This window comes from Schistocerca nitens, chromosome 1 (assembly GCF_023898315.1).
Source record: "Schistocerca nitens isolate TAMUIC-IGC-003100 chromosome 1, iqSchNite1.1, whole genome shotgun sequence".
Taxonomy (NCBI): Eukaryota; Metazoa; Arthropoda; class Insecta; order Orthoptera; family Acrididae; genus Schistocerca; species Schistocerca nitens.
This window is the reverse complement of record NC_064614.1, coordinates 354,491,745-354,516,238: the sequence shown is the minus strand read 5'-3', so window position 1 is coordinate 354,516,238 and position 24,494 is coordinate 354,491,745. Positions and strand designations below refer to the sequence as shown.

At 39.1% G+C, this 24,494-nt stretch overlaps 1 protein-coding gene across 1 annotated transcript in view; it reads right to left on the bottom strand.

Moving 5' to 3' along the window:
- LOC126247999 (protocadherin-like wing polarity protein stan) overlaps positions 1-24,494 on the bottom strand; it is a 368,259-nt gene that overhangs the window by 5,517 nt on the left and 338,248 nt on the right. The window contains exon 42 of the mRNA XM_049948622.1: positions 21,800-21,932. Within this exon, the coding sequence (XP_049804579.1) occupies positions 21,800-21,932 (133 nt within the window). The remainder of the gene's footprint in view (positions 1-21,799; positions 21,933-24,494) is intronic.

Genomic DNA, 24,494 nt, shown 5'->3' with positions numbered 1-24,494 from the left:
CTGTTTGCGAAGTATATCCATATACAGTTGCACAAGAAGTTCACTGGTGTTCAAAAGTTGTATTTTGAACTGGTAAGATAACTAGATTTAGATGTGTTTAGATTAGATGAATAAAGCTTATGTCACACTATTGCTTCATGTCACACTATTGCTTCATGTCACACACTGGTCCTGGTAAGTAAAGGTATGCTTATTTACTTGTGTTTATGCTCATTGCAGTGAAAGATAGTTACAGACGGCCTTCTGGTTGCAACAGAGTGCAGAAATTTAATAGTCACGGAGAATCTTGTGAGGCGTGGTGCTGGGCAAATCAGAACTATCCTGGTGTTTCACGTATAGTTACACTTAGCACCTTGGTTTGTATGATATCCCACTGGGATCACAGATTCAGCAAAGTTAAATTGAGGAGACAAATGTTTTGATTTAGTGGTTTTAGTCAAGGCTCCTTGAATTCTGGTGGAATTTGTCTTTGATTTGAAACTGGTACTGATGTACACCGACTTAAATGGAGGACGCAGGGCCTGAACAAGTTGTCTGTTTTTATCAGAAGTGTTGGGTACGGTACTTATTTTATGGTCAAACAACCTCTATCCATGCTCAGCATTTAATTCAAAGGTTTTACATGTACCACCAACTGGGATACAACAGAACAACTTGAGCAGGGCAGGTAATGCAGATGAGATTTTGGCTGGCTGGGGAGTTGCTGATGTGGAGGTTCACAGTAGTGCTAGATTCCAAATGCCTGTAACTGAGGCATCCATGGTTGTAAAGAGTTCTTTTTCATAGAGATGGTGAATGTTTTGTCCTTTTCACCTAACTTTGCACAAAATTGATGCTAAACACTAATTGACAGATGAATAAGTTACAATATACAGCTTGCACAGTAAGAATAATGAAATGGCTTCAAAACAGATCATTTACAGCCATGAATTAAATCTACTATCTTTGTCAAGCTAAATAAAGCTGTCCTCAACCAAAAGGTTTGTATGAACACCCACATCCTTCACTAGACGTGGTCCTATTGGAGGTGGTATCCCCTAGTCTGCTTCTGATCTCTGATCTAACTCTCCTAGCCAGTTATAAGGAGACCTAGTTTAATGTGGACTCGAAACCACTAGGCACCTTTGCATTTTTCGAATTTATAAATCACTGCCACATGTGAAAGAAGTGGTAAATGATGATAAATTCCTAGACCAACTGGGCATCAAACATTGCCCATTTGGATTTGCAGTTTGCCACTATCCACTGAGGCATGCCAATCAAGCTAATGACAGTCAATAATCCCAAACAACTGACAAAAATACTCTATATTGTTTCTTCTACCTCCAAATTCTTTTAAAGAATGATTGCTATAAGATGAAATTTATGCCAAAATTACACTCTTTCAATCTACTTAACTGGACAATACATTGTTAACAGTCTAACAAAAATATGGAACTAGTATATAGTCATTTTATCACAGGAGCTAAATGCAGTTAAGTCACAAAGTCAGTGCAAAACATGATAAATAATACACAAGAAATGGTATCAATAGAAAATACTAGTTACAAAAACATACTCATGAGAAAGTGCACTAAAGTCTAGTCTTACCTCTTCCCTTCATCACCAAAAAAAGGAATGCATGAAATAAAAAAGTTTTCACAGATCAATAAATGAAACTTACTTTCTAATCTATTACTCAATTACACAAACAATAACTGTACCAACACAATATATGAATAAATTGAAGAGAGGCACAACTATCTAAGGAGGAAACTCAAATATTTCATTTCAGCTGCAACAAATTGTTCTCCCAAGACTATTATATAAAGTGTGGCAGAAGCAATGACATACGTTTAGCAGAATTTCCACACTCTGAAGTACAATAAAAGACACACAAAACACGAAATGCAGTAAATGATTTATTGGAAAAACGTCTGTAATGGAATTTTCCCAGTGTTTTCAAAAGTAATCCTGAAATGAGGGCTGGTAATTACAGTACACTGTTGAAATGATCCACAAAAGTTCTGTGGCCATAACACATGAGCGGAAGAGGAGAGGAGCAGGAAAGCGGAAAGATGACGGGTGGGTTCATTGAGGGTGAGGGGACATGGACAAGGAAGAGGTGAAAGGATAGAGGGGGCAAAAACTGTTGGGTGGAGGGTGTGGTGACAATAGGTTCGCATAGGTGAGGTGGGGATAATTTTGGGAGTGGAGAATGTGTTGTAGGAGCTAGATTGGGAAAGGGGAGGCAGGGGGAGGTGGATAGGGAGAGAGAGGAGGAGGGAATGGACTGAAGGATGGGGTCAGAGAGAGGGGGGGGGGGAGGGAGGGAGGGAGAAGGAGGTGACTGACAGAGAGGAGGGGGAGGGAGGAGAAGGTGATAAACCTCTAGAGGGAGAAAGAAAAGATGGACACAGAGATAGGGGAGGAGGAGATGGACAGTGGAAGAGGCAGGAGGAGGAGGAGAAGAGAGAAAGGGGGAAGAGGTGATGATCAGATAACAGAAAATCTGGTAGCAGTGGGGAAGATGCATATGGCCCGGACTGTGAAGGAACCACTGAAATCAAGGATGTTATGTTCAGCTGCATGTTGTGCCACAGAATGGTCTACTTTGCTCTTTGCCATAGTTTCGTGGTTGCCATTCATTCTGGTGGACAGCTGGTTGGTAGTCACATCAATATCTGGCCTCTGATGGGATAGAACAAGCCTGTGACACGACTGGCATAGGTATTACTGGGTGGGTGGATTGGGCAGTCTTGCACCTGGGTCTTCCACAGGGGATTATCCCTGTGGCAGGGGCTGGGATTGGGAGTGGCATAGGGATGGACTGGGATGTTGTGGAGGTTGGATGTGTGACGGAGTACCACTTTAGGAGGGGTGGGAAGGATCTCAGGTAGGATGTCCTGCCTTTCAGGTCATGATGACAGTTAATCAAAGCTCTGACAAAGGATGAGCACTTCTCTGTAGCTGGTGCTTGGGGGTGGTGGATGGATTGGGAGTGTTTGGGGAAATGGCAGGGGATGTATGTTTACAGACTAGATCTGGAGGATAGTATCTGTCTGTGAAGGCTTTGGTGAGGTCTTCAGTATACTGGGCAAGGGAATTCTTGTCACTTTGCAGATATACTGTCCCCAAATTGTATGGGATGCATTTTTTAGAGTGGAGGTGATGGCAGCTGTCGAACTGCTGGAGGTTAATGGGTTTAATGTGGACAGAGATGTGGATGGAGCCATCAGAGAAGAGGACGTCAACATCCAGGAACATAGTGGGTTGTGAGGAGCATCTGAGGAGAGAAGGTACTGAGGTTGTGAAGGAATGGGGACAGGTTCTCTTGGCACTGAGTCCATATCATGAAGATATCTTCAATGAAAGTGAACCAGAGTGGAGGTTTAGGCTTTTGAGAGGCTAGGAAGCTTTCCTCTGCATTGTCCACAAGTGGGTTGCTATAGGAGGCTACCCACCCAGTACTTCCTATTCCTGTGCTGTCACAGGTTTATCAGAGACTGGGCTATGTGTGAAAGCAACCATGCCATATACCAGCTCTGCTGCAATCATTGCTCAAATTTTTATATCAGTACGACTATCAACCAGTGGTCCACCATGATGAACGACCACCGCCAAACTGTGGACAGGAGCATGGCAGATCCTCTGTGCCACAATGTGCAGCTGAACATAACAGACTTGATTTCAATGGCTGCTTCACAACTCAGGCCATCTGGATGCTTCCCTCAACCAACAGCTTTGTTCTCTGCTCCTGTATTTATCCCAGTCCCAACCTACCATAACCCACTGTCCCTATATCCTCCACCCAACATTTTCTGCCCTCTCTGTCCAATCACCTCCTCCCTGTTCATGTCCCCTCACCCCTCATTGTGTGTTGCCCTCTGCCAGTGCACCCAACCACCTTCTCCCCTTCCCTGCTCCCCCCCCCCTGCCCCCACCAACCAAACACATCTAAGCCTCACAGCCTCCTGATATCACACCTAGCATGTTTGTCATGCCTCCAGGTAGCTGCTGCACACTCTGTCAGACAGTGCTCTTTTCTCCACCGAACTGTAACTGTACTCTACTGTCCCTCCCCTACCCTGCACAACTCCGGATTGCCATTTTTTCATTCAAAGTGACAGCTGTATTGCGATCTGAGCTGTGAGCTGCCAGAGCTGGAGATGGCAGTTGTGTGCATGAGGTGTGCCAACTTGTATTAACATGTGAGAGTTCCCCCCCCCCCCCCCCCCGAAGATGTCTTTGCCCTAAAGCTAAAACTGTAACAGTCTTTTTTTTTTGTGCTTGTCTGCAACTCAATGTGTCATCTTCAAGACAAGTAGCAATCTATACTTTTCCTAATATTGTTGATACTCCAACCTGGAGTTTCTGTTGTTTAAGAAAAGAGATAAACCTTTTAAGTTACTCCTTATGTATACTTCCTTAGGTAACTGCAGTTTCTGGCTTTCTCAGTACATCTCTGAGTTTTGCCTGCAAGGAGTGGGGAAATAGACTACACTTTAGCCACATGTAATCAACTGTTCCATCTAAACTAAATTACAACTTAATATGCTCTTATTAACACACAACACACAATACTTCAATGATCACATAGTGTTTGTCTCTTTCTCACCACTGGCACTGCTGCCATCATTTCATACCTCCTCATTCACATATTCCCTCTCGCTCATACCTTCTCTTCTGTTGACATTCTTTATACATGTATTTCTGTCTCTAATAGCTATTATGAACTTGTTTAGTTTGCTCCCAGATGTATTGTTTGAGATTATGTTCAGTAACTGGAATGTGTCAGCATTCCTAATTAGGTATGTCACTTCACCCTGAGGGTGTTCATGTCTAATAGCTTCCACTTGGAGTGGGCATGTGAACATACCAGGAGATCCCTTATTCGCCACAGTCACACAATGCTGACAGTCTCTTTCCTTTCTGGGTACATATTAGGTGTAACGGCTGTGTTCTGTAATGAAGCCCATTGTGTAAGCTACCATTTCATGATGATCTCAGTGGGTGTTATAAATATGTTTCAACAACAAATAATGTTTTTTTAAGGAATACAGAATAGGAAAAATGTATATCTTGCTATTTATGTTAACTGTAGTGGTAATTATTAAGTTGCATGTATTGTAAGCAGCCTGAGCAAGGTGTAGTGGCAGCAGAGCCACCTATCAGAGATGACCTGGACCGCAGAAGCTGCTTGACATCTACAACATGAATCTGAGAAGATCCGGCCGACAACACTGGAGGCTATTATTATTATTATTATTATTATTATTATTATTATGGTTTTAATGCATTAAAAGGTGAAGGTGCTTCTTTGTCTGTGGTCAAAAAGGGTCTCTGAAGTTTTTCTTTTATTGAGTACGTGAAGTCAGAGAGAGACTTGGAAATTTGGTGATGTATAAGACTGCATACATCTATGTTAATATGTGGGAAGGTATTCAAACAAGCGTATATTAATTCTCAACTTAGAGACAAGTTATTTGTTTTACTTTTCTGTGATGAGTAAGCTTAGTCTGGATGTAGTAGAGAAATAGTGGGTTAATTAGCTGATTTTAACTCAACACCATGCGAGTAATGCAGATGCCAGACAGAGATTCATTGCAATAATCCTCAGGAAAAGTAGTCCATCAACAAAAGAAGTAACTTACAAAACACTCATTTGACGAAGACTTGAATATTTCTCGTCAGTATCAGGTCTGTACCAGATAGGATTCGTAAAGGAAATACAGAAGATCCAAATAAGAGCAACACATTTCATTAGAGGTTCATTTAGTGAGCATGAAAGTATCATAGAGATGTTCAGCCAAATCCAGTGTCCGACTCTGCAAGGCAGGTGTTATGCTTTAAGGTACAGTCTGCCATTAAAATTTCAAGAGTGTACATTCCTAGAAGAGTCAATCAGTATATTGCTTTCTCTTAACAATATCTCACAAAAAGACCATCAAGATAAAATTAGAGAGATTCAAACCCACTTGGAGGCTTACCAGCAATCGTTCTTCCCATAAACCATACCTGACTGGAACAGGAAAAGTTACTTCATGGTACACAAAGCACCCTCTGCCACTTGCTGACAGGTGGCTTGTGGAGTGTAAATGTATATGTAGATGTAGATTTCATAATTGTAGCTATAAAAAGTTATATCTCTTGCCTTTTTTGCAATTTTTAATTCAACATACTTACATGAAAGCAGAAATAATATTTAAACAATAACAGGTCAAGCAATTACAACAGATCAGATGCTTATCAATTTAAAAATAAAAATTCCAGTATCTTTTTATATCTTTGGCAAAAATGAAATTATTTCTTCCATGCAATTGTCTATGCAATGAGACCTCTGAAACAGAGATATTGCTAGGTGGCTCACACAGGTTAAAAAAGTATAACTTTTCACCTCACTGAAAGAATATATACTTGGTGATTATTCAAAGGTTTCTGGGTGATAAACATGAGAACACATTACACTATGTATATCTCCCAAAGAACGATCATACTGAATTCCACAATAAAACATGAATGCACTGCACTCAGCATGTCTCATGGAAAAGTTAATGATACATATTCAACAACAATTATAATTCTCCCAACAGTTGTAGTCAAGAGTGACTGTGGTTGAGTTTAGGATCATTCTGCCCACCTACGAGACGCATTCTCTGGCAAACAATGGTCATTCAGTAGTGCTCTGTTGTTAATGCTATAGACAATGCGAGCATTAAACCTGCTCTTAGCAAGTTATTTAGTAAATTTTTAGTCCATTTGCTGCAAGTTGTCATCGCTGATAATGATGGTAAGTGATGAGCTCTGCACAAACATGCGAGACACATAATCTGCAGGGTACACACTGTCTTCATGTGCACAGCAAGTGTATGTGTGTATCACAACTGTCGTTTGGAACCAGTAATGATGCAATCTGTCTGTGCCTTGACTTGTGCGAACTGCCATCAGTCATGAACTGGAATTCATAATTAAGTCGCACTGGATCAAAATTATCATCAGACCACGGGACATGTTTACATCTTTTATCATGACTATTTTTCAGTAATCGGAACTACAAGAAAAGAGAAATGTAGTATCTAATAAAGTGCCGACAGGCCAATCAAGATGTCAGAAAATAATATCTGACAATGTTCTGGCATTATAGTTTTTGCCTGACCAAAATAAAACAAAAACTGTAAGTGGAGTGGCAACATATTTTATCATTAATAGGGTCTTACCACTCTTATAAAAGTTTGTGCAGGCTACCAGCAAGGACTGGTTGGTCAAGAGGATGCACCTATCTTCCTGAGGTCACTGTGCTGCAGATCCGTGTTAGTCTACTTTTCTTCAATGTTTGCAGTTTGGAGGTACTGTATTTATTTATTGTCTGTGTCAGTAGTATTGAATATTGGAACTTTTGTAGAAGAGTGATTAATTTTTAAGGCTGAGTAGACAATTTTGAGAGTATAATCAATAGTCAATGTGAAAGTGAATGTGGGTGAAATGTTTAAGCAGATTGTGGAAAAGATGAGCGAGGAAAAGAATGAACTCAAGCAATCACAAGATGATGTAAAACATGAACTGTTAGTATCAAATGAAGAGATAAAAGAATTTTTTAATCAATAAAGAAGGAAATAAAAGCAGTGTGTCATGATTACAAAATGAGCCTGTCCCTCTTTAGGGTGGATGTTGAGGACCAATAGGATTACTGAATAGTGAAATATCTAAGCATAAACATGAATCAAATCAGAGAATTTTCAGTTGGAGGCAAGACACGGTATACTTGTCAAAGAAGTAGCTGAAGTGAAACAGCAGGAGGTCAGAATTCCATCTGGATTAAATTGAAGAAAATGACAACAGTAATGGAAGGGAACAAGTCATATCACATGTTAAGCAATTTGAAGTTAGTGTCACTGGCAAAACTGCCAAGGCCCAGAGGTGGGTCTTTGATAAGTTACAATTGAGACATGAGATGCTTGACAATGTGAGAGTGACTCAGAAGGATAAACCAATGAGTTTGCCAGCATCTGTGTTCCTAGCCTCCTCTCCTTAGGCAGAACAAAAAGATAGTACCGTATTTACTCGAATCTAAGCCGCACCTGAAAAATGAGACTCGAAATCAAGGAAAAAAAATTTTCTCGAATCTAAGCCGCACCTGAAATTTGAGACTTGAAATTCAAGGGGAAAGAAAAATTATAGGCCGCATCTCCAAATCGAAACAAAGTTGCTCCATTGTAATATGGAACACAATTTAGGTCGAATGAATGATGATACAGCTACAGCAGTTTCGTTCGAGTCGTAAGCTTAGCAGTAAAGCTTTACCATGTAGCCATTGCTATGCGTCAGCCGCTCCGTCCGCATTTATACGGGTACCCTTCCTTTTCCATGTGCTTCGTTTGGTTTGAATTGATTGCTTATTTTTCTTTGATCTGATAAGCACAGTTATCTTTGTTATAGGTGTTTATGTCACTCTAAGCTGAAAATGTATCTTTGCAGGCGCCTCTTTAGTACATTACATTCTACACAGAAATTAGAGTCATCTTAGATTTAAATATCTAGTCAATTGCCGTGCTTCATTTCTGACTGTATCACTATTAAGCATAAGAATAATACGAATATAAACATGACATGATATGTATATTCTTCCGTGTTTGCTGTTGTCTCACTCTAGTTTCGTAGTTTATTAGGCAGACAGGATTTAAATGAGATAGCAGCAAACATGATACAATACATAGCAAAATGTTTACATGCGTATTATTCTTATGGTGACGAGAATACTGCATGTGATTCACAATTTATAAAAGTTCCTATTAGCAACCATCTCTTCTCACAGATAGGAAAAAATTCAAAACGTAGAGTTGGCCATATTGACAAACATCCCAAACAATCTTGCCAGTCGGATTTTCGTAGTACAATGAAATCCTGATACATTCGAAGATGAACAATACCGAATTTGTATTTACTTCCTTGGATAATGTATGAAAATGCAGTGGTCGAAAGTCGGGGCGGAGAAAATAGCCCGTCTTCCACCTTTTTTTTTTTTTAATTTATTTATTGACGCAGAGGTTTTGGCGCCAGTATTTATCTTTGTGCCTACAAAGCATGCCTGTGTAGCGCTACATATATTCGACGGCAGAAGTAAGTTGTGGCGGCACCCACCAACTTTTTTCAGAATTTCTGCTTGCTTTGCACTCGATTATAAGCCGCAGGCAGTTTTTTGGATTACAAAAACCGGAAAAAAGTGCAGCTTAGATTTGAGTAAATACAGTATTCACAAACCAGTTTCACTTTCAGCAGACAAGTGGTTAGTTCAGTGTCACACATAGACACTGATAGTCAACATATGGGTACACCTGTCAGTACTATGGATCAAGTGTGCTTGGAGTTAGTGGTAATGTGCAAACTAATAAGTTGGATAAGTTGCCTGTGGAGAATGTAAAATTAATTAGTAATAAAAGAATAGAGAATGTGGTGAAATTACCTAAGAAAAGAGCTAATGATAAACTTCAAGAAATATATTAACTGAATTACAGGAAACCAATAATGTCACCTCCACTGACAGACAATGAAGGAGTATCTACAGAAGATACATGTTACTTTCTACGTAGTGTTTATAATAGAGGGAAACATTCCACGTAGGAAAAATATATCTAAAAACAAAGATGATGTGACTTACCAAATGAAAGTGCTGGCAGGTCAACAGACACACAAACAAACACAAACATACACACAAAATTCAAGCTTTCACAACAAACTGTTGCCTCATCAGGAAAGAGGGAAGGAGAGGGAAAGACGAAAGGATGTGGGTTTTAAGGGAGAGGGTAAGGAGTCATTCCAATCCCGGGAGCGGAAAGACTTACCTTAGGGGGAAAAAAGGACGGGTATACACTCGCACACACACACATATCCATCCACACATATAGAGACCAGGTATGTATATGTGTGGATGGATATGTGTGTGTGTGCGCGAGTGTATACCTGTCCTTTTTCCCCCCTAAGGTAAGTCTTTCCGCTCCCGGGATTGGAATGACTCCTTACCCTCTCCCTTAAAACCCACATCCTTTCGTCTTTCCCTCTCCTTCCCTCTTTCCTGATGAGGCAACAGTTTGTTGCGAAAGCTTGAATTTTGTGTGTATGTTTGTGTTTGTTTGTGTGTCTGTCGACCTGCCAGCACTTTCATTTGGTAAGTCACATCATCTTTGTTTCTACGTAGTGTTATTTTTTATTTTGACAATATGTACTTTCTTTGTCGCAGTAAGAATTTCTCATCCTAAAGTGATAATATAAGGCAATTAAAAATATACAAAGCATGGAAGGCTTGCACAGTATGCAGACTTTGAAGAAATATGTCCATTTAAAACAGGAAGAGAGATAAAACATTTTCATTGACTTGCAAGGAATCAATTACATTACTTCCACCAGTAAAGATGGTAAATTTGTATATACTGAGGGATCATATATTCTTAAGGAAAGTTACTGCAATAATAAAAGCATAGCAGAAGAAACACCCGATAATGACAAATACTCTGTATTAATTATCAAACCACAATGGGACATTCCTGACTACACCATAGAGGCTAGAAAACAGATGATGTACAAATGCAGTAGAAAACAAAAGTGTGAACAATGTAAGAGACGTTAGTGAACAATTAGTCATATCTGCCAGTCCATACAAACTATTTAAAATGGCTCTCATATGTTAAGTTTTGTTATAAGTTTTGTATGTAACCTACTGCAATTTTGTTTTTATAGTGTGAGCCTAAGTAGGTGAATTATACAATTCTTGGGGAGTATTGAGCTGTGGGAGAATGGCTAACAATAGACTCAAGGGGATACCAAATAGTGACTCTGGAGTCTATGGTAAATATAGTAACAGCAAAGGTGTTCATCTTAAGAACGGGTCACATAAATGAAAGCATTGAGAATGCATCAGTGCCAGGTGATTTTAAGTGTGTTTGTTGAATGTATAGGAAAATTATAGAACGGATGGACTACTTTGTGAACTAGCAGTATTGGCATTTATAATTTAGGGTTTATTAGGTAAGCTAATGACCTATTTGTACTGTTACCAGGGAAAAATGACAAGACACAGTAAACGTCCAAGGGAACATTTACCAGCGAGGAGGATAATTTGGAAAAAGAGTTTATGTTGTGAATTGTAAATGGAATAGTGTATGATGGGAGGATGCCAAGGGGGGTTCCCAGACCTATATTACTGTTTTGTTTCGTCAAGCTAAGGAGCTGACGATGATAATTACAGAATGTTTGTCGGGCTTGTAGGAAGCTGACTGTAATTTGAAATGCATAGTTATGTTGATATGTAGGGTCATAATGTAGAGGAAGTCAAATGATTACAACCTATCAACTGAAATACCTTATGCTCGCATACTGACTTATGTAGGCAACCTCTCATGTGAGAGGAAGAGTGAATGTATTACAAAGTACAGTTGTGAAAGTTTGAAACACCTCTTAGTATTATCAAAACACAAATGGATATGATGAAGTGGCAAATGGTAACACACCAGATAAAAAGGAAAAATTTAAGAATTGTTAGAAGATTAGATAAGAAACTGATTGTTATTCCTGTACAGTAAAAACCTGAGGTTAAGGTATACTACCCATGGAGAAGTAGAGTTCCTAAAATAACACATGTTGACTGTATCCTTCAGCTCAGAAAACCTCTTGAAAGGAAAATGATAAAGATACAAGTTACATAAGTAGTATAATGATTAACTGACATTATTGTTGAGAATATTTATGTTTATTATAATAATAATTATTGTCATCTTGTTGCTGTAATGGCATTACTCACCACTGAGAGAGAAAAAAATAGGAGAGGCTATATAAGATACCAGTTTGTAAGGCTGATCTCAATGGGTGTTGTTAGTACATTTCCAACACCCAAAAAGCCAGAGCCATTAATTTTATTTTTATTTTTTAAAGAATTTGGAGAAGGATAAATTTATATCTTAGAATGTCTGTCTCCCTCCCCAAAGAACAATGGACCTTGTCACTGGTGGGGAGGCTTATGCCTCAGCAATACAGATAGTTGTACTGTAGGTGCAACCACAATGGAGGGGTATCTGTTGAGAGGCCAGGCAAACGTGTAGTTTCTGTAGAGAGGCAGCGGCCTTTTCAGTAGTTACAGAGGCAACAGTCTGGATGATTGACTGATCTGGCCTTCTGCGCTGGTACTGCGAACGGTTCAAAGCAAGGGGGAACTACAGCTGTAATTTTTACCGAGGGCATGCAGCTTTACTGTGTGGTTAAATGATGATTGCATCCTCTTGGTTAAAATATTCCAGGGGTAAAATAGTCCCCCATTCGGATCTCCAGGGGTGGTGGGGTGTTCTACGGATCAGAGCGTGGAATGTCAGATCCCTTAATCGGGTAGGTAGGTTAGAAAATTTAAAAAGGGAAATGGTTAGGTTAAAGTTAGATATAGTGGGAATTAGTGAAGTTCGATGGCAGGAGGAACAAGACTTCTGGTCAGGTGAATACAGGGTTATAAATACAAAATCAAATAAGTGCAATGCAAGAGTAGGTTTAGTAATGAATAAAAAAAATAGGAGCATGGGTAATCCACTACACACAGCACAGTGAATGCATTGCCGTAGCCAAGATAGACATGAAGCCCACACCTACCACAGTAGTACAAGTTTATATACCAACTAGCTCCGTAGACGAGGAAGAGATTGAAGAACTGTATGATGAGGGAAAAGAAATTATTCAGATAGTAAAGGGAGACAAAAATTTAATAGTCAAGGTGGACTGGAACTCAATAGTAGGAAAAGGAAGAGAAGGAAAAGTAGTAGGTGAATATGGAATGGGGGTAAGGAATGAAAGAGGAAGCCGCCTCGTAGAATGTTGCACAGAGCATAACTTAATCATAGCTAACACATGGTTTAAAAATCATGAAAGGAGGTTTTATATGCGGAACAGGCCTGGAGACACTGGAAGGTTTCAGATAGATTATATAATGGTAAGACAGAGATTTAGGAACCAGGTTTTAAATAGTAAGACATTTCCAGGGGCAGATGTGGATTCTGATCACAATCTATTGGTTACGAACTGCAGATTAAAACTGAAGAAACTGTTAGAGTGTTTCAGAGAACAAGGGCGATGTAATTGAGGACATTAAGAAACGATTGACAAGAAAGGGGAAAGAAATACAGTAGAAGCAGAATGGGTAGCTTTGAGAGATGAAAGACTAAAGACAGCAGAGGATCAAGTAGGTAAAAAGATGAGGACTAGTAGAAATCCTTGACTAACAGAAGAGATATTGAACTTAATTGATGAAAGGAGAAAATATAAAAATGCAGTAAATGAAGTAGACAAAAAGAAATACAAACGTCTCAAAAATGAGATCGACAGGAAGTGCAAAGTGACTAAGCAGAAATGGCTAGAGGACAAATTTAAGGGTGTAGGGGCATGTATCACTAGGGGTAAGATAGATACTGCCTACAGGAAAATTAAAGAGGCCTTTGGAGAAAAGAGAAGCACTTGTATGAATATCAAGAGTTCAGATGGAAAACCAGTTCTAAGCAAATTAGGGAAAGCAGACAGGTGGAAGGAGTATGTAGAGTGTCTATACGAGGTCGATGTACTTGAGGACAATATTATGGATGTGGAAGAGGATGTACATGAAGATGAAATTGGGATTAGACAGCATTCCATTAGAACTACTGTTAGCTTTGGGAGAGCCAGCCCTGACAAAACTCGACCATCTAGTGAGCAAGATATATGAGACAGGCAAAATACCCTCAGATTTCAAGAAGAATATAATAATTCCATTCCCAAAGAAAGCAGGTGTTGACAGGTGTGAAAATTATCAAACTATCAATTTAATAAGTCACAGCTGCAAAATACTAACATGAATTCTTTACAGACGAATGGAAAAACTGGTAGAAGCCAACCTCGGGGAGTACCAGTTTGGATTCCACAGAAATGTTGGAAAACTTGAGGCAATACTGACCCTATGACTTACCTTAGAAGATAGATTAAGGGAAGGCAAACCTACGTTTCAAGCATTTGTAGACTTAGAGAAAGCTTTTGACAATGTTGACTGGAATACTCTCTTTCAAATTATGAAGGTGACAAGGGTCAAATACAGGGAGCGAAAGGCTTTTTCAATCTGCACTGAAACCAAATGGCTATTACAAGAGTCAAGGGGCATGAAAGGGAAGCAGTGGTTGGGAAGGGAGTGAGACAGGGTTGTAGCCTATCCCCAATGTTATTCAATCTGTATACTGAGCATGCAGTAAAGGAAACAAAAGAATAATTTGGTGTAGGAATTAAAATACATGGAGAACAAATAAAAACTTGGAGGTTGCCAATGACATTGTAATTCTGTCAGAGACAGCAAAGGACCTGGAAGAGCAGTTGAACAGAATGGACAGTGTCTTAAAAGGAGGATATAAGGTGAACATCAGCAAAAGCAAAATGAGGATAATGAAATGAAGTCAAATTAAATTAGGTGATGTTGAGGGTATTAGATTAGGAAATGAGACGCTTAAAGTAGTAAATGAGTTTTGCTATTTGGGGAGCAAAATAACTGATGATGGTCGAAGTAGAGTGGATATAAAATGTATACTGACAATGGCAAGGAAAGCATTTCTGAAGAGGAGAAATTTGTTAACATTGAGTACAGATTTAAGCGTCAGAAAGTCTTTTCTGAAAGTATTTATATAGAGTGTAGCCATGTATGGAAGTGAAACGTGGATGATAAGTAGTTTAGACAAGAGGAGGAGAACAGAAGCTTTCAGAATGTGGTGCAACAGAAGAATGCTGAAGATTAGATGGGCAGATCATGTAACTAATGAGGTGGTACTGAATAGAATTGGGGAGAAGAGGAATTTGTGGCACAACTTGACTAGAAGAAGGGTTCGGTTGGTAGTACACATTCTGAGGCATCAAGGCATCACCAATTTAGTACTGGAAGGCAACGTGGATGGTAAAAATCGTAGAGGAAGACCAAGAGATGAATACATTAAGCAGATTCATAAGGCTGTAGGTTGCAGTAGTTACTTGGAGATGAAGAAACTTGCGCAGGATGGAGTAGTATGGAGAGCTGCATCAAACCAGTCTCTGCATTGAAGACCACAACAACAACGTCTGTTAACTGTACTGTAGTGGTAGTTATTACATTTTATGTATTGTAAGTGGCCTGAGCAAGGTGTGGCAACAATATAGCCACCTATTAGCAGTAACCTGGACCACAGAAGCTGCTGGGTATCTACAACATGAATCTGCGAAGATCCAGCTGAAAATAGTGAAGGCTATACTACTACTACTACTACTACTACTATGGCTGTAATGAATTAAAAGATTCGTGGTGTGTCTAAAAATTTTTGAACGGCAACTTGGCGCATGTGTGCGTGCATGTGTATGGGTCTTTAGAGACTTGAGGACAATCGATACATGTCATGCACTGCATATGACTGTCTGTGTAAGCAGACTGTGACCAGTTGAACATAATCAGTGTGAGAGGCAGTGTCACAGCACAATAGAGCAATGTGTAAATATCAAGTTCTGCTGCAAATTGGGGAAGACTGCAATGGAGATTCATAGAATGTTGGTGTAGGTGCACAGGAGTGAAGCTGCAAGTGGAAAATGTGTTTACGAATGGTTTAAATGCGTCCGTGAAGGGAAGGAAACAACAGGATGAGCCACATTCAGGTTGGCCATTGAATAGCAGAGCCCCAGAAAAGATTGATAAAGTATGGCAAATGCTGGCACAAGATCGGTGACGGATTCTCAGATTGATCGTGTAGGAATTGGGCATTAGCAAGGACTCGGTGCACACCATCGTCTGCTATGAGTTGGGTAAGTGGAAGACCTGCTGCTGATTTGTGCCGAACGAGCTAACAGACGCGTAGAAAGCAAAACGGGTGGATACTGCTGCTGATTTCATTTCCATGTGTGACCAGGATCCATTGCTTCCGAACACCATCATCGTGGGAGATGAGATCTGGTGCTACCAGTTCGATCCGGAATCAAAACGGCAATCAATATCATGGTGTCCACCGTCTTCCCATGACCAAAGAAAAAGTCATCTGCAAAAATCAAAGCTGAACACACTGCTGATCGTTTTCTTCAATGACAACGGCATCATCCACAAGGAATTTGTTCTTGCAGGTCAAACCAGTAATGATGCATTTTACCAGTCCATTTTGAACTGATTGCTACAGCATATCCAGCAGTTTCGGTCAGAGTCGCACAGGACTGGAAAATGGATGCTGCTCCATAACAATGTTTCTGCACACAGTGCGATTTGTGTGCACCAATTTCTGGTGCAAAAGATGGTAACTGTTCTTGAACACTCTCCATACTCCCCTAATCTGGCTCCTGCAGACTTCTTCCTGTTTCCTTGCGTGAAGGCGGCCATGAAAAGTGAATATTGTGCAGACGTGAAAACCATCGAAAAGCGTGTGACAGCCATTCTGCGATTGATTTCACAGGAGGCCTTTGCTGATAGTTTCCAGAAACTGTACGAACATTGTCAAAAGTGTGTTGTAGTGGGTGGTGACTATTTGAAGGGCAATTGAAAACATTTATTTGTATATTTTGTTTTGTTTATTGTCTGATAGCACTCACCAAACTTTTTAGACACACCACGCATTGCTTTGTCCATAGTTAAAGAGCATCCATGGGAATTTTTCTTTTATCGAGTGTATGAAGTCGGAACCAGGTGCAGAAATTCAGTGATGTATAGGATTGCATATATCTACATTAATGTGAGGAAAGATAATAAAGGGAGTGTATTTTAATTCTCAGCCCAGCTGTGTTGTTTGGGTATGTTGGTAGAACACCGAAAAATATCATACTGGGAGATTTTTTGATAACAGGTAAAATGAAGTGGATTTTTTTTTCCCTTAATAGTTTGAAAACATGCGTTTTTCCTTTTTTTTTTATTTTTTTTATTTTGTGGGGCGAGCTTAGTTTGGATATAGTAGAGAAGTAATGGGACAATTTCCATTCAGCACTATGCCAATCAATGTCTAAATTTTGCTGAATAAAGCTCCAATGGTCCAGCAGAACTTATTTTGTAACTGAAGGAGTTGTATCTCTTGCCATGTTTTGCAATTTTAAAGTCAACATAGTTATGCAGCAGCAGCAATTATATTTCAACAATAACAGGTCAAGCTATTACATCAGAGCTAGATGTGTATCAATTTAAAATACAAATTATAGTATTTTTTCTTAAGTTTTTGGGAAATATTAAATTATTCCTTTCATGCAACAATACTTCTGATACAGAGATATTGCTAGGGCAGTTCACAGTTGATTAAAGAAACATTACTATTTGATTCTGCTACTGAAGTTTAAAAAAAGTGTAATCCTTTCACCAAAGTAAAAGACTATATAGTTGGCGATTTGTTTGAAGGTTACTTAATGACAAATATGAAAAGGCATTGCACTATGTGTCTCTAGCAAAAGAAGATCATACCTGATCCCAAGCTTAAATGAGAATGCATTGCACTCAGTGTGTCTTGTAGTAAAAGTAACAATAACTATCCGACTACATTATTATGTGAAATAGTAACTACTAGACCACATTGGAGAATCTAATATGGAAGAAATGGAACAAATGAGATGTTATATATACAAAGACAGTAACTTGTTCTCGAAAGAACAGTTATTGTTGATGACCGTGCAGCTTTTCCCTGAAATAAATGATGACTAACTGACAACCTCAGCTGCTGATAGGTGTTGTTGTTATACCTCGATGTGGACAGCTGAAAATGTGTGCCCCGACCTGGACTCGAACCCGGGACCTCCTGCTTACATGGCAGACGCTCTATCCATCTGAGCCACCGAGGACACAGATGAATAGCGCGACTGCAGGGACTTATCCCTTGCACGCTTCCCGTGAGACTCACATTCCCAACTGTCCACAATTCTACATATGTACTGTACCTTATAGACATTTGCCCACCGACTCATTACTCGCGCATGCGCTGGCGATTCCCGTAAGAGTTAGGGCAACCTGTGCGCATTCGCACAGACAAAGGTCAATGGCTGGGTAGCCTTTAACTATATATACAAAGACAGTAACTTGTTCTCGAAAGAACAGTTATTGTTGATGACCGTGCAGCTTTTCCCTGAAATAAATGATGACTAACTGACAACCTCAGCTGCTGATGGGTGTTGTTGTTATACCTCGATGTGGACAGCTGAAAATGTGTGCCCCGACAAACTTTACAAAAGTTTGCTGTGGAGAATATGTTTTCAGAAAGTACATTAGAGTTGCTGATAAGGTCATCAGAGACACAGCAGAAGTTCAAGTTGAACAAGGATGGGGAAGAAAATCAACTGAGCCCTGTTTATAGGAGCTATCCCACCTCTCACCTTGCAAAATTTAGGCACATTATGGAAAATTTAAATCATATGGCTGAATGTGGATTTGAACGTCATTCTTCCAAAATGCAGGTCCAGTGTCTCAACCATTGTGCCACCACCCACAGTGAAATGTATTCAGAGAATGAGAATGGAATTGAGGATTTTTCCCTACTTCGATCCAGGAAATATGTGCAACGTGAGGTGAATTGCTAATTTTTATGAAGCGGTATAATGCAAGCTCCAATATAAACTATTTAAAAAATAATCAAAAGTGCCAGTTGACAAACATTTCCAAATGTAGATAAGACAAGCCGCAATGAACAAATTTCTCATGGGCTTCTAGCAGAACAGTTTAGTAGCAAAATGCAAGGAGAAAAGTGAAGGCTTCTTTCAAACAATATTACTTCATTCTGCCAGTACCTTTCATTTACACAGCAAAACACCCCTAAAACAAGTATGGTAAAACCAAATAACAATTCTGTCCATTTTTCATCTGCTTAGTGCCTCCTTTACCTTATGATATTTTTATAGTTCCGTGGATTTTGTATAAGAACATATGAAGTTGCGAAAGTCAAAGGCAGGCAATTATTTGGGGTCCAAACAGTGGCAGCTGCTGTGACAGAGAACAAGAGCACTTGAACACTAATTTTTGACACTTTGCAGACTTATTGGTTATTTCTCTTTGAGTGCTGTTAAATGTAATTTAGATGCGGTAATCTGAAATACACAGCACTAAATCTACTGCACTGTGCTACATATTGCTCACCTAGACTTGGTAAAACTTGGCAACAGGGTCATTAACACACCTTACTATCTTACTGTTCACTTAAGGAGCTTCTGTGTATGCGTAAACTGGTGTGAAATAATTGCCTTACGGGCCAAATACGAGGGTGGTTTGAAAAGTTCTTGGAACGGAATACAAAAAAAAAAAAAAAAGTGCTTACATCACTGAAACTTTTTTGTTTTCCAATGTAGTCTCCTTGTAGATTAATGCACTTGGTCCAACAATGTTACAGTCTCTTGATCCCACCTCAAAAATGAGTGTTCTCCCGGCCTGCAAAGGTGTGGCAACAATTCATAAGTTATTTCGCGTAATTTTGCCATGGCGACTGCACATATTTGCGGGCTCGCTTTGTCTTGATGGAAGATGACTTTCTTCCTTGCTAAACCTGGCCTTTTTTGCATATCTTTTGTTGCAATTTGTCCAGGAGATTTGCATAGTATTCTTCAGTAATTGTTTGCTCAGTGGGGAAATAATCTACAAACAGAATCCCCTTCGCAACCCAGACCACTGATGCCATGACCCTTCCCGCCGAAGGAATTGTCTTTGCTTTCTTTGGTGGAGGAGAATCAGCATGTTTCTACTGTTTTGACTGTTGTTTTGTCGCTGGGGTATAGTAGCGCACCCAAGTTTCACCTGTGGTCACAAACCAGTGCTAGAAATCTTGTTCGTTTCTCCTAAAACGGCCCAAACATCAAACATCGTTCCGAAATGTCCATTCTCATGCATTTTTGATCCAGCATCAAGAGTTGCAGTACCCATCTTGCAGATAACTTTTTCATTTCTAATTCTTCAGTTAAAATGTGATATACCCTTTCAGATGACATCCGGTAAGCGTGAGCAATTTCACGCACTTTCAATCGGCGATCCTCCATGACCATTTTGTGCACTTTTGCAATGATTTCTGGAGTAGTAACACATATTGGCTGGCCACTGCAAGGATCATCATCGAAGTTCTCCCGACCTAATTTAAATTCATTTGTCCACTTGGCAACAGTTGAATATGTAGGAGCAGAGTTCCCCTGTGTATTCTGGAAATCGGCATGAATATCCTTTGCTTTCATATCTTTCTTTACAAATTACTTAATCACTGCTTGGATCTCGATTTTTTCCATCTTTGCAAATCACTACACGGGAACAACAACAGATCCACGTCACCACCACAGCTCTCTTCCAAGAGCACTGACGTGGCATGTGTTTACAGGCAACAGTCCAATGAATATCACATGAACGACTCGTTGTGCTAGCGCTAACCTCTCGTGATGATTCTGAGAACTTTTCAAACCACCCTCATATACACGGATTTGATAAAAAATGTGCACGATTAATGGTGTGGACTGCTAGCCCTTACCACTCAACTACTAGTTTACATCAATGCCACCAGTAGCAGCACACTGCAGCAGACTTTTATCTACGTTCACCAATAATCCTGCTAGATGCTGGCACCCTCCACAGATATGTGAATTCAAACACTATATATTAAAATTAGATCAGATATCAGTATATGTTATAGTTATACTGACAGAAAAACATATTTTGTGGGATTCTAAATGAGACATGGTACACAAAGTTTTGGATTTTATCATAGAGTAATCCATTTCAGGTGTTGAGAACCATAAAGCACATCATCGTCGATTGTGAGACTGTAGTATTTATTTGTGCTTATGACATCTGTTGTTCTCATAGTTTATCTGTACTGTAGGCCCACATTGTACATATATATTTAAAGATACATGAAAAGCAGCTCGCTGGTTTCTCTGATATTCACTTAAATGGGAAAAGAGAGGGGGGAGGGGTCACGATGGTGTGCTTTTGGCCCTTATGGCTCTCAGTGCCTCATTTGTATTCTAGTCAAGTGACGTTTTTGGCAGATAGTACTATTTGAATTGAATCATTTCTGCAAACAGCAGTTTGTGTTTGGAGCTGACGGTCTACTGTGCAGCTATCAGCTTTCCTGTGGAGTGTCAACATGAACTCTGTTGAACCTGTATTAAGCACTAAAAGTAAAGAAAATTACCAGGAAAGGCTAGCCGCATAGAAATTAGAGCATTCCAGACCAGATTTGCTGTCTGAGAAAGTGACAAAATCAAATAAGCATGACTACAAGTGAACACTTAATAAAGAAATGTATAATAAGCATAAGTCATTATGTGGGTGCAACGTAAGAATGCCTGATTTTCAACCCAGAAGTTAATTTGTTAAATAATACATGAATTAGAGAGTTTGTACATTTGTCCAAAAAGTAAAAAAGCACAAAAACTCCCACTTATACAAAAATGCAAAACAGAGAGTAGCAAAAGCTTAAATATTATTTCGTTCTTGCCATACACTGCATTTAATTATGCACAAAACAACTAAATTCCAGAAAAACAATTCCTTCAAACAAGTTATACATATTATTATTATTATTATTGACAGTGGCTGAAGTTGCATAAATATGTTCATGAGCATAACTGTTATACAGCAGATGCTATTAATTTCGCACTCTCATATTTAAGTGAATTTAAAAATCTGTGAACATCCAGAATTTGTGACTACGAGCCACCACTACGTCCAAGAATTCATCATTGAGTTTACTTCTTATTGGCTAAATAGTTATAATGTATGAATATTTTGTTTATACACTATCTTCAGGAATGAATCAAATTCGTTTGACTGTACACGTAATTTAAAATCACTACAAGTACAAGAAACTGAAAAGCAATTTTAATGACTTACTCAGATTCTGAGATCACATTAGGATCATTCAAAGCAGGAGGTCGCAATAAGGGACTAGGTGATGCACGTGCTTCAGTTTGTGGGTGAACTCTTCCTGAAAGAGGTACAATGTACGTAGTGTGGTCTTCTTCAGCTGTAATAGAACAAATATCACAGGAATTCTGATATACCAAAATGTCTAATCGATGGCATTAACATGTCATATTTAAAGTTAAATGATTATTAGAAGCTTTTCCTTTTGGTTTTATAACATAGGCAGTTCAATAAAATATAATAAACTGATATAATCATTAAGAAAACATTTATCCTTTATTCATGTCGAATTCATTTCTAAGAATCAAGGAGGAAGTATACAGTGTTAACTCTGACAATCACAATATCTTCCAATTATTTTCATAAAATATTTTACTGGGAACATAACAAAATACTGCTTCAATGTGTGATCCCTTAATGCCACAAAACAATACTTGGTCAATTTAAAAGTTTTACTTGCTACAGCATCTAGATGGATATAAAAGTTAGGTGAGTGACTATTTACATCTTTTTTCATTATAGAATACATTAACTGTGAAGATGTAGCTAAAATGAATGAACATATGCTTTCTTCATTGTTACAACGTGTTGATACTTCGTGAGAGATAAAAGTTTGTTACTTACCGTGCTTTATAGTTATTTCCAGTTTCACTGACCCCATACAGGGCATCCCAGGAAGAATGGTCTATTTTCAAGGATATGACAGAAATAATTATTTGAAGCAAAAAACTTCATACGGACATATGCCCTATTTCAAATGGTTTCTGAGATATAACACATTTAATGTACACTGCTGTTTATTTTCTGTATTATTCAGAACGCTGTCAGGTTTACACATGTGCACCAGTTAGTAATCATTACGCAATGTGTTTTTACAAAGTATCAATTGAGAAATACATATTTTTAACTCGTTTACCTCTAAGAATTATCATCCACGTCACACTACAGCCGTTGTACAGTTCACAATAAAAGTTAGAATATCACATCATGAACTTCAATGCATATGTGCACTCTCAGGAGAATATGTTGTGTGGCTTGTGGAGTGCCTCTGCACGTTCCCTAATGAGGGCTGCAGCATCTATAATGCACTACCAGTCCAAAAACAAATGTCCATTAAATGTGTGCTGTCTCAGAAATGATCCGGAATAAGGCATATGTCTATATGAAGTGTTTTTCTTCAAATGATCATTCCTGTCTCATCCCTGAATACTGACCATTCCTCTTGAGACACTCTGTATAACACAAACATGAATCAAATCTGATTACTGCCTCATAGGCCTTTCACATTAGTTACCAATAGTGTTGAGTTAACAACTGCAAACAATATAATGTACACATTTTTTGAACATGGAGAAAAACTTAATAACAACTGTTACATCTGAAGGTCTCCAAGATGACTTCAACATTTCCTACAACTTTTCTGCTGGTGTGTCTTCAGGCCAAAGACAGCTCTCCATGCTACTCTATCCTTTACATGCCTCTTCATTTCTGAATATCTACTGCAACTTACATCGATCTGAATCTGCTTACTGTTTTCATCTCTTGGACTCCCTCGCCATTTGTACACCTCACACTTCCCTCCAATACTGAACTGGTGATCCCTTGATGTCTCAGAATGTGTCCTATCAACTGATCTCTTCTTGTAGTCGGGTTGTGCCATAAAATTTCCTTCCTCCCCATTGCTATTGATCTCCTAATTTAATCTTCAGTATTCTTCTGTAGCATCACATTTCAAAAGCTTCTATTCTTTTCTCGTCTAAACTGCTTATCGTCCATGTTTCACTTCCACACAAGGATACAATTCATACAAATATTTTCAGAAAAGACTTCCTAACACTCAAATTTACATCTGATGTTAACAATTTTCTCTTCTTCAGAAATGCTTTTCTTGCCACTGCCAGTCTACATTTAATATCCCCTCTACTTCAATCATAATTAGTTATTTTTCTGCCCAAATAGCAAAACTCTCCCTCAGCTTCACCTGATTTAATTCTAATACATTCTAATACACACCAGTCAGGAAAGACAGAGAAGAGACGGCAGTGGCCCCTAGGTGAAGTGGACATATGCACCATGCCCGACTGGTGGCAGCGCACTCGATAGGAGCTTCAATGTTAGCCACTTTGTTATCTACCTCTATGTAACACACACTTGTGATCGTCTATTCTGAAGAAGACTGATTATTTTGTATGCCGCCAGTTGCTGGCGACACATCTATCAAAGTTAAGTATTGTAATTGTCTTGTTGTAATGAAACTCATTAATACGAGTTCTCTGATTGTTTATCTTGTGAACCAATTATGCACGATACCTAGAAACAACAACATGATGATGAGGATGGACGAATAACATGGCAATGAAGACGTCCGTATAAGATGGTGTCGATGATATAGGAGCCACCAGCTGCCACAGATTGCCTCCGTTTTGTTTTGTCATGGGCTTTTGTGCCTTGCTGGTGCCTGAATTCTATCTTGTCTTTTCATTGCAGAGGTGTGTTTATGTGTCTTTTCAGTGTCTGTTATAATGTTTTTGCAATTCAGTGTTTTCAGGCGGGCACTGCTGAACTTTACTTTGCTTGTGTGCTTGTTTTTCTTGCTTGCATCGTCTGTTAATTGCATTTGCCTATTCCACAATGAGTGACCCACCTCTCCCACCTCCTGCTT